At 50.1% G+C, this 11448-nt stretch overlaps 1 protein-coding gene across 2 annotated transcripts in view; it reads right to left on the bottom strand.

Moving 5' to 3' along the window:
• Positions 1 to 1564: 1564 nt before the first annotated feature.
• Positions 1565 to 11448, bottom strand: part of TMEM278 (transmembrane protein 278) — a 43247-nt gene continuing 33363 nt past the window's right edge. The window contains exons 1-2 of one of the 2 annotated variants that reach the window (XM_078849304.1): positions 6882 to 7334; positions 1565 to 3882 (exon numbers count right to left, since the gene is read on the bottom strand). In XM_078849304.1, coding sequence (XP_078705430.1) covers positions 3613 to 3882; positions 6882 to 7061 — 450 coding nt within the window. In that variant the 5' untranslated portion in view covers positions 7062 to 7334 and the 3' untranslated portion in view covers positions 1565 to 3612. Of the gene's footprint in view, positions 3883 to 6881; positions 7335 to 11448 lie in introns of those variants that run through there. The other variant, XM_073316529.2, reaches the window with a different exon arrangement.

The raw sequence follows: 11448 nt of genomic DNA, 5'->3' as shown, positions 1-11448 counted from the left end.
GACCACCAATAGTTAAAGGCTGGTTTATGCCCTGGAGCCCTTCTAAACCTCTTGTTTATTTGTAATATTTATTATTCTAACTATGGCTCTTGTTTCCCATATCAATGTCCAATTCCATTTTGAATCCTGCTAAACTCTTGTCCTCAATATGTTGCACAGGCCAATGGTAAGAAAATGTATTTCCTTTTCTCTTCTCAATCTAATTGAATGTTCCCTTGTTTTCATACTATGAGCCAGGATTGAATGGAAAATCATGATCCACCTTCTTGATCCCATTCACTATTTGTACTGTTACACTGAAAGCTGCTAATGGCTGCCATCCGTTGGGTCTCTGATCCAAAAACAATTGCAATGGCTGTGCCAAGCACTCTTTCAGACTCCATAGAAGGAAAAATTAAGCCCCTTTATGTACTAGAGACAGCTACAAGCAATGGAGGGACCACTCAAGGCACATGGCAGGTCGCAGCTAAGCTGTGTGGACTGAGAGGGTTGCCCTGATAACCCTGATACAGGGGCTAGGATATTGGTTCTGCAGCCAGTGTGCATTAGAGGCAGAAAGCCAGAGAAAGCCATCAGAAAGCCAGGAGAAGCAGTTGTGAGTGTGACCCTGAGAGGAAGTGGAAAGACAGAGTTTCTTGGGCACAGAGCTCACTGGTGTAGCAGACTTGGGGATTCTGAGCAAGGAAACTTCCTGCTGTTGGTTGTTCCTACTGTGTTCAGGGAAACAGGACTTTGTGTGCATCTTGGGTAAATAAATAAGATCGCCCCAAGAACAGACCTGCCTCAGAGCATCAATTTCTCATCCTTTCATGGAAGCAACCCTGCAAGGCCCCGCTTTGTCTAACCTCTGGGGCCAAAGGAGCAACAATTAAAGATAGCCAAAGGAACTTCAACGGACCCATATTCCATCAGAATACACAGTTCCATTGAAATCAAACCATTTCACAAAATCAGGTCAATTTTACCAGCGTTGTGTTTGGGGAAAAAACAGGGGGAAATGTGTTGACATTTTCTGAATGAACCATTTTGATTGTTTGTTTTGCAACAATTTTCATTTCAAATTTGTAAAAATGTTGTCTGATCTACAAAATGAAACAGACAGAACTGAAAACGCAACATTTCAGCTGACCCAGAGTGGATGTGTTGGGGGAATTTGCCTTCACAGAGAATTTTGAAAGCTTAAAAATCTCAGAACACTTCATGGAACAGACCTCACAGCCTCCACGTTGCTCTCACAGTAATACTTTGATCACGTCCCCTCTTATTCGTCTCCTAAGATCGTCAGTGATCGCTCTTCCCCAACAGTGGTTCCAGGCCCCTAGCCATTCTCCTGAAGTGTATTCCTCAGGCGGGACTGGGCCCGGTTGCTGCCCATCTGCTGACCGCACACATTTGGGGAACTAAACCTGAGTTTGCCATGGAATTCCCAATGGCGTTCGCCTTCTCCTGCTGTCCGGTGTTCAGCTGCCACCCCCCTCAGCTTCCCATGGTCACTTTGCTTCCATGGCATTTCCAGGGATGGCCCCAGGGCCTTACGCCCTTAGAATGAAAACCAAAGCCCAGGGAAAATACATAAATTAGTCTTTAATATACAGCGAGGGCTCCAATGGCCCGGTGACATTACAATGGGCATCACACATGAACAGCCTGTACCACCGGTGCTCAGACAGCAAGTGAAGAGCGGCCCCCACGGCAGAGCCCCCAGCGTGGGGTTTATTTACACATCAGCAATTGAAATGGTTACAGTGGACAGAAGAACAACGGCGACTGGGGATACACAGCTTCCAGTGGTCAATGGCATCCAGCTCGGAAAGGCCCTCCTCAGGCCTGGTCCAAAGCCAGCTGAAGCCAAGGGAGAGACTCTCCTTGACGTTGCTGGGCAATGGACCAGGCCCTGTGTTAGTTTTCCGGTACCGGGTGAGGATGGGAACCCAGGCTGGATCTCTTGCAGGGGTAGGTTTAGAATGTGTGGCCCGCTCCCCCAGAAACAAACCCCTCGTACGGGTGAAAGGTGCCAACCGGAGAGCCCTGGAGAATGAAACCCATTGTGCCTATAGGTGCATCTGGGATATCAGTGAGGGCCGCGTCCCTTGCACTGCCCTGCCGACGGGCCTCAGCTCTGCGCTGGGGTGGGGAATGTCGTCTCTGTGGCCCATTCAACCCTTGGCCTGTCTGTGGAGACTGGGCACGAGATGGGTCAGCGAGTGCCAGCTGCCGGAGTGGCTTTTGGCTGCCGAGCCCTGTCCACTAGACTAGTGGTTCCCAAACTTTTTACTACGATGACCCGCCAACTGCGTTTTGTCTGTTTTTCAGACCCGCCGTTGTGTCTACAAAAGGTCCAGATTCATGGGAGGGGCCCAAAATCAAAGGCAGGGTCCTCCTCCACTGCCGCTGTCTCCTCCCCTCCTCCCCCACCGAAGGGGCACAGACCACCCGCAGTAACCCCTGTCCCCCAGTCTCCCAAACCAAATCCTGGCTGGTTGCAGAGGGGAGGCCCCAAGGGGGTGGGGGGCAACGGCTGCTATCCTGCAGAGCTGGGCCCAGCTCCCTGCTCCGGGCCCTGCGACCCTATCCGCCAGTTCGCAGCACCACTCAGGTTTGACTCAGCTGCCCCGCCATCAATGCCCAGAATGCGGAGCCAGTCCCAGCCTCTGCGGGGTGAGTGTGGGGCGAGGTTTCTCTCCACCCCCCCCCCCAAACCCTCCCTCCGTACCAATCTAGAACCTTCCTGCGACCCAGTGGCAGGTGGGGACCCACCGTCTGGGAAACACTGCACTGGACAATACCCAATGTCTAGCAGGCCATTGCGTGGCCATCAGATTTCAATAACCAGCATCGAAGAAGGCAGGGTTCAGGCCAGCACCCTGGGGGGAAGGTACCCACAGCCCGGTAGAGATCCCCCAAGCCACCTGGTCCCCACTAATCACAAAGGAACACAGTCACCATTATCACCTGCTACGAAAGCAGCTGTGCAAAGCGGGACGGACATAGTCAAAGTGCAACAAGGTGACGGCTCCTGAGTGTCGTATAGGCCCAGACTCACAGGTGCATTTGTGGGGCCAGAGACCTGTGCAGCCACAATAGGATTCTAAGTGGGGGGGGCACATCCTGGCTGAATGTGTGGTTTACAGGGGGCCACTTCTCTGGGACAAAGGACGGAGCATTTTAAGCACACGGCACCATCAGCAGCCCCTTCCATTACTGCTCAGTCTAGTCCACGACATAAGGAGATCCCGTGTTCTGAGACCGAGCTGCACGAAGTTGGGAGCCAGGGAGAAGCACAGGGTCTGTCTGTGTCCAGCAGCCTCAATGAAGTATCCCCCTTTCTATGTCAGTGAGTCCTGTCTCTTCGGTGCCAGCAGGGACATGACTGGCCCTGCATAAGTAGGAGGAGGGCAAGCCCCTTTGACATGCTTTTGTCCATCACAATGGGGAGAACCTGCTGAGGGTTACAGGCCTAGGTACAGAGGGGTTCATTCCAGACCCAGCTACATTCCTCTGGCCCTAGGGACCCTGAGAGCCTATGCCTACCGGGACTCCAGCTGGTGACTTTGTAGGTGCCAAGGGGGGATGTATTGGGGGGAGGGGCCTGGGGGAGCCGCTTCAGCGAGCTCATACCCAGGCCTTGACTTGAGTGCTCCACTCCTTGGCACAGTTGCACAGCCCCCCCTCCCCGTACCAGCGCCACTTCACCCCCTTGTAGACGGCCCGGGCGTAGGGCTGGAAGCACAGGAAGAGGCGAAGGCGCCGTGCCAGGCTGCAGTAGACGGCCATGGCCACCACGATGAGCGGGGACATGATGACGAAGCCGAGGATGATCAGGGCAGAGGAGCTGTTGTCATCCAGGATGGTTTTGCAGTAGTCGGCGGAGGAGTGCAGCACCTGCAAGAGACGGGAGAAAGGGCAAAGCGGGTCAGAGGCCTGGGGCAGAAGCCAGGCTTCCTTAGCGCCATCACACTCTTGTGTTCTCAGTCTCCTGGCAGGCTCCCAGTAGGTACCGGCCCTGGCCTGAAGTAGGTCTGTCTGTTCTCAGCCAGACAGCTGCTCCCGGCAGCCAGACACTTGGATCGATGGGATTTTAATAGGAATTTCAGAGGATTGTTTGTAAACACAGCTAGTGCCCTTTGTACCAGATGCACAGCCGGAAAACTCAACAGCGAGGGCCCTCGGGACAGCACGATCCATGAAAGCGCTTCAGAAACCAGCACCGTGCCCCAAAGCTGAATAATACCACAACTGAAGGGGTGGAAAAGCACGGGGCTGGGAATCAGGAGATCCGGGCTCTGTGGCCTACATGTATTAGGGGCAAAATGCTCCCTGCAAAAAGCCCATCCCCACTGCAGGTGGGGTCCAACAGAATCCTGTTACTATTTGTAATGGCTCCAAGACGCCCGGCCAAGGTCAGGGTTCCACCGTGCTAAGTAGACACAGAATAAACATCCCTGCCCCAAAGACCTCCCAGGCTAGACAGCTAAAGGAAGTACAGTTAGCTCTGTTCCCAGAAGGGAGCTGAGACACCAGGTGGTGTCCACATTGTACAGTTAGCCTGGGCTGCCTGGGTGTTGCCCCTAAGCCTGCTCCTATCCACACACACAGCCCTTTCCCCTGAATGTTGGGGTGCCCAGCTAGCCTAGAGGTCACGTGCCACTTTATGGACAGAGGCTAACCCACTCCAGTGCTGATAGTCCTCCTGAGCCTTCCCACAATCCCGCCGTGTGTCCAGAAGGGCAAACAGGTTCTTCAGCAATTCACGGGGAAAGAATCCTAGGGGGGGCCTCAGTTTACTGCAGCACAGAGACCCATGGGATATATGTCCCCAGAAGTCCTAGCAACACACACGGGAGAGTGCAGCGCGAGGGAGGACACGGTAGCACAGCAGGGCTTTCCAGCGTGGCTGCTCATCCCCAAGCGAGGCTAACCCAGGTGCTGATCACCCGGGCCAATTCTGCAGTGAAGACGCACTGCCCAGATGAAGGGACTTGCCCAAAGTCCCACAGACCAGTAACTGGACTCCTCCTGGGTCTCCATCCAGCGCCTTAGCCCCAAGACCAGCCTTCCTCTCTCTTCCAAGCCAGGCCTGGCAATTTCCAGGCTGCCTCACAGAACCTCTTTAATCAGGCGTTTAGTTAATCAACCATCATTACAAGGCCAGGGCATTGCATGCAGATAATGGAGCAGGAAATGTTAATTGTATTGACTCATCCCTAATAATATACTTTTGTATTTGCTAGTTTTTGGCTACAAAGATCCCTGATGCTACAGTGACGCGGGCTGCAAAAGCACATTGACAATGATAGAAAAATAAAGAAAATACAGCTAGATCTTAGCTTCTAATGACAGAGAAAGAGGAGGCGGAAGGGGGGAATAGATGTGCTTGTGGTTAAGGCAGCGGTCTGGGACCCCCAGCCAAGCCATCCATTCAGTTCTCAGCCCTGGCACACACTGCCTGCACACATCAGCGCTACCCTAGCTCTCAATCTTCTGCTCACATATCAGATCCCTTTCTCCTACCCAGCACCTCCTCAGACTCGGAGATCTTCAGGGCAAGGACTGTCTCTCACCACGTATTTGTACAGTGCCTTGCACAATGGAACCTCCATCTCAGTTAAGGGCTCTAAGCACCGTTACAACACTAATAAAAAGAACAGGCGTTCCAAGTGCAGCTACCCGTACACTCTGCATGAGTGGACGACAGCAGTTTCCCCCGTCTCTTTCCCTTTTAGAAGGCTTCTCTTTCTTTCTCAGTGTCCCCACAGCAAACACAACCCATCCGGTTTTAAACAATCCTTATTTGCTCCACGCAGCGTAAAGGGCAACCTATAAGTAAAGGAAAAGCACTGAAAAGCATCAACCCAAAGACAGAAGGAATGTGCTCGCCAAACTGCTACTGCCTTGCCAGAGCACAGTTCCTTCCTGCACCCGTTCAAAGGCAGAAAATAATTGTGTTCTCCAGCTATGGAAAAGGCAGTCCCTGGCTTTCTCTTCTGATCCGACTGACATACTCACAAAGGGATACAGGGATATTCTCTCAGCTGGAAGCAATTCACTATGCTTACGAACTGGAACTCAAGGCCTTCTAAGCTAATGGTCCAGGCACCGCAGAGTTTAATGGGGGAGCTTAATGTTCCAGTCCTTGCTGTCTCATCTCTCGTGACTTGGGCTCAGTTTGTGGGCTAGGTTTATGATTTCACAGGGAGGCTGTCAAGTCACAGGAGACCCAACATTTAAGGTCAGCACAAAGACTCTTCTATAAAACCTAACTCACACTGCCCCGAAGGGGATGTTGCTCTGCTTATGAGCAGAAAGCGAAGCCATTTTGTTCTCAGAGCTGCTGCACCCGGTTATGGAGGGAACGCACATACTGTGCTCTCTCTCATGGAGACTTTATTATGGCTAATGTTTGTTGTCATTTTTCTTTAATCTAAAACAAAAGTCATTTTGGGTCTGGACCTACCTGATTACCATTTGTATGTAAAAAAACATGACACCCTCCAGCCTAGATGGTTTCAACTAGGCATAATTAATGCATGGCCCATACATATTTAGCCAATGGACATTTCTTTATAACTCATACATCTGGAAGAAGGGGCTGTTAGATACCACAGAGGGGTATAGGAAGGAGAGCTAGAGAGATAGATACAGAGAGTTTTTCTGCTGCCTTCTCTCCCTAGCATTATTTCAGCAGGGAGTTACAGGGGAGAGGCGGGCTTATCTTTATCAGATTTTTGTATGCATTGTTGCTAACCCCTGGTTGGTGCAAGTCATCCCTGCTGCACCACCATTAATGCTCACTCACTTCCCTAGCTCACAAGGGTGTCTTGGCACTTACTCACACAAAGCACTTTGAAAATGCAAAGTGCTTCATCCGTGCCAAGTCATACCTGCATTGGAGGCTGAACTGCAGCCGAGCAAAGCCCTCTGTCCCTTGCCTTTGCTGCATCCTGTCCACACGGTGCTGCCACTCGGGCCCCTAAACTGAGCCAAACACAACAAACAAACAAACAAACAAACAAACAAACAAACAAACGGCAGCCCATGCAATCCAAGCCCAGCAAAAGCATTCCCCAAAGCTCCCGGAACGAGCGAGGTTTCAATCTGGAGGAAGTCTTGACTGGTCAGTTACAAGCTGCGGGTTTTGTCTGAAAAGCCTTCTTTGGTGGACCCTTTGGTTTCAACCTCTGCAGCGCTGACCTCTTTCAATCACTCTCCTAGCTGAGAGCTCATTTTCAAGGGCGTGCCATTTCAAAATGGTTCTCTCTCCCTCCTCCCCGATGCACTGAGCTGAATGGCTGATTTTATGTTTTTAATCTCGCCCCCCATCCCCCGGCTGGCAACTCTCTTGTACAATTAATGCAGAATTAATAGGAGGTAAGGAGGGGAGCGAGGATGTTTTCTGAGAATAGCTAATGGGGTTGATGTCAAGGTCATTTGATTACTGGTGACGGAAGCAAATGAAAGCTCAAGGATATGTTCCCCCTCCCCATCCCACCCCAGCTTGAAAGCGGCTGGCCACTAGAAAGATCTTAGACCCAGCCAAGCAAGAAATTAAAACTCAACCCAAGCTGATTCAGTCAAATGAAGCCATCTCTCAAAAAGGTAAAGCGCTCTGAACTGTTTCACTGGCTGGCTGGTTTTCTGCCAGCTGCCTTTGATGCAGTTTCCACACCTTCCCTCTGGGTTCGCATTCCTCCTTCAGGGCCTTTGCATTTCATTTCACACTGGACCCCATTCAGCCCTGGGCTGACCAGGCTTATTTAGAGTATCTCTTGGGCTAGAGAAAAGACAGAATTTAGTGATGGTGAATAGAAAGGTGATTGGGGATGTGGGATATTGACAGACCCTGTGGTTCTCTTGGGGTCCTTAGCTCCCACACTGACTAACACAGTCAACATACAGGCTCTCCCAAAGTTCTGGCCTGGAATAGCCAGTCAGAGAATGCATTACGGAGTAGACAACAGGTGTAAATAGAGTCAGTGGAGAGCTCTGTTCTCAATGGAATTGTAACCATTAATACCAGGAGCAGAATCTGGAGCAGAACTTGTTAAGCTCACAGTTAAAAGAGTTTCCCACCATGGCAAGTGCACTCCCATGTCCCTAAAGTTGTGAGAACGGGGCCAAAACGAGCCATTCATCCAAACCCAATGAGCTGTGGGTGTCTGGAAAAAACAGGAACAAGTCTAAATAACCTTGCTTTTGATTTTGCTAACACCAAATTCCCACCAGTGAGGTTTTGCAAAACGTAGGCCAAAGCCATCTCTGGTTCTGCCTGTCTCTGATCATTATTAACCAGCATTCGCCTGGTTGCTTCACGGGGTTAAAACTTAGAGTCTTTTATGACACATTGATTGTCAGAAATTTGTCGATTTCACCAACAAACCTCTCAGGTTTATTAAGAATAAAACCTTAATGTTAAGTACTAAGAAGTTTACTTATTTTTTGTGCAGTTCATGGCCTTGGTATCAAACTAAACTGCACAATTCAGGCAGCTTTAGCCATAATGAGGAGAAGCAAAATGCAAACAGCAAACCTCTGAAACCTCCTAGGGCAGCCAAAAAAGCTATTTAGAAGCAGGCAGCTTCCCACCACCACAAGTAAATCAGAAGCTTTTATAAAAATCTCATTCAACATCCTTCTTCCCAAATTTCACTATCTTTGGATTCCCCCCATACCTCCCGATGCATCCAGCTGCTAAAAGGCAAATGACCTTGTCCAATTTTGTAACCTCATTGTTTTGAAGTTGGAATAAAATCTCTTCAAGCAGAGAAAGGTTCATGCCAGGTTCTCAGCAGAGGGCATGTCAACTTGTTGTGTTGTCTGCCTTCCTACTGGGCCTTTTCCCTTTAGCACAAAGAAAAAGGGTTCTCAGTACATGACACAAGCAATAGATCAGATGCAGAGCCCCCCAACCCGTCCTTTTAAGGGGAGAGACCTTGAAGGGTATAAATGCATTTGTACTGTAGCCTGCAAATTAGGTAGCTCTCCTCTCCATCTGTATTCTGTAGTAGTGTGGCTGGGTTCCAGCTAACTTGAAATCCCTACTGTGGGATGTTTAACATTAACAGTCCATCTTTTAACAATATTTACGCGAGCCAGTGCCAGACAAACCTCAGAAGAGAAGAGGCAAATATTTCTGGTAATAACCCCACTGTCATAAGTGCCTGCAAACCCTTCTGTTTCCAGCAGGGAGCTAAAACTGGATGGGTCTGGGCTGCATAGTTTGACTCTGTGGTTTTGTCTACACTTAAACCGCTACAGCAGTGCAACTATGCAGACGCTTCCACTACAGCGACGGGAGAGGCAGAGTCTTGGTGGACAGAGTCTACACTGGGGGTTAGGCCGGCTTACCTACGTTGCTCAGAGATGTGGATTTTTCACACCCTGAGCTACATTGCTGGGGCAAACTTATGTTTTAGCATAGGCCTGTCCTGAGTCTGAGCTTTCAAGGAATGTGAGCCCTACTTAGACTGTGAGATCTTTGGAGCAAAGACCATCTTTTCCTTGTACGTGGGTAGGGCACCTAGCACAATGGGGGCGTGATATCTGCCTGGGGTCTCTAGATGCTATCGCAGTGCAAACAAGATGACAATAATGTATTCCGATCCCAGGCTGTGGTTCAGCCCTTTACAAACACAAGCCAGCTGTAAAGTTTGCATTCAGACCTGATAACGTGTTCTAAGAGCTTGTCTTCACTGCAAAGTTAACTCAGGTTCTTACTGTTGGCCCTACCCCGATTCCCATCTATCCCCAAAACCTCTCCCTCACTGGTTTGTCCAGTGGTAGAGGCTAACGCCTGAGGACTACCAACACTTGAGCTGGTAACCCAACAAATCTGCAATGTGGATGTGGACCTAAGCCCCTTGAGGGCTGACAGTACTCTAAGGCTTTCCCACAATTCCACCTGGGAACTATTTTCTCACCATCTACTTACTCTTTGCCTCCCATTCAACCAGAAGTCACCTGCCCATTCACAAAGTCTGGTTTGGCCTTTGCACCCCACATTCACATGTGCCCTGCTATACATGTAATGTTTCTAGCACTTGTACAACTGGTGGTGAACAGATGGCATCTGGGGCACCATCCCCCCAGCATGCTGCCAGCTGGCTTGAAGCTGTAACTAGGGTGCTAGTGGATCTTCACTGCAAGGCCAGTAAAATCTCAGATTTTGGGACCAGGACCCCAAATCTATAATGCTATGATGCCGTCTCCAAGAAGCTGACAGAGGAAGGGACCCACTAGATGGGATGTTAGTGTGGGGAGAAAATTAACCTCTGAAGAATCTATACTGGTAGACCATGGACCACAATGCCTAGTCTGGTGATGCCCCGAGACTGTGCCCACTCTGCCAGAAGCTGGACGGGGTGGAATTCCTCCAGTGCAGCACTCAGAACCGTGGAACACGGAGCCAGGAGGTCTAGAGCGCCTCACACTATTGATTGTCAACCCAACGTGGATGCAGTCAATTGGACAACCGCAGGTCTGACTTTGTGGTCTGGCCATTATCCCCTGGGCTAAGCATCCTCCAGTGCTCACACCTGAGCACCAATGATCCAAGTGAACTCAGCAGCGAAAGACACCCTGAAGAGCTCTTTGGGTTCAGGCAGCTCAAGTAGAACTTTATGTGAAAATGTCAGTTCTTCCCACCTTCCCACTCGCTATCCGGTGCCTGCCACACAGCAGGGGGGCTGCCTTTGTTGCATCTGAGTCCTAAATCTGCGCCTCTCTTACGTTATTTTATCTCTTTGTCTCTTATGTCATTAGACACCAGAACTAGGGTTTGTTTTGTAGTGTTGGGCTGTGAACAAACTGTGCGGCTTCATGTCATTTTGATTAAAGTCTGACTCAGTTCCTAATGTGTACACCAGCGGGGGTGGAATAAGCATGTGTGATGGGAGAGAGGGCACCCAAACCAGTGGTTAAGGCTGTAAGCATGTCAGTTTTCTTTTCAGGATGAAACATTTCTTTGCTTAGCCCTCTCCTCCCACCCCCACCCCGCCAAGTGACGGTAGTTCTCGTGATTGATGCTGAATGGAAAGCCCTAGACCGTGAGATCTTTGGTTTATTCCTGATCACTGGAGGTTTTTAAGAACAGGCTGGACAAACCCCTGTCAAGGATGGTCTAGGTTTACTTGATCCTGCCACAGCACAGGGGGCTAGACTTGATGACTTCTTGGGGTCCCTTCCAGCCCTACATTCTTGTGATTCTATGATGCTGTACTACTGATCCAAGGAGGCGTCTTTCTGTTGCCTGCCAAGGAGTTTGGATCAGGCCCTAAAGACATTGCCTACTTCCTGCTATGTGGGAACTGACTGTGCTGTGGGAAACCCTGGAAGCTTCTCCCCCAGGAGTTGGACTGAGATCCCTTCCTACCCACCCCTCCATCAAACCAACCTCCTTTCACAGGGGCCTTGTAAAATGACCCAACCTGTCAGATGGCAAAAAATATGTGT

This window comes from Lepidochelys kempii, chromosome 18 (genome assembly GCF_965140285.1).
Source record: "Lepidochelys kempii isolate rLepKem1 chromosome 18, rLepKem1.hap1, whole genome shotgun sequence".
In the NCBI taxonomy this organism is placed as follows: Eukaryota; Metazoa; Chordata; order Testudines; family Cheloniidae; genus Lepidochelys; species Lepidochelys kempii.
The sequence above is the reverse complement of the archived record's forward strand: the minus strand, read 5'-3'. Positions and strand labels throughout refer to the sequence as shown.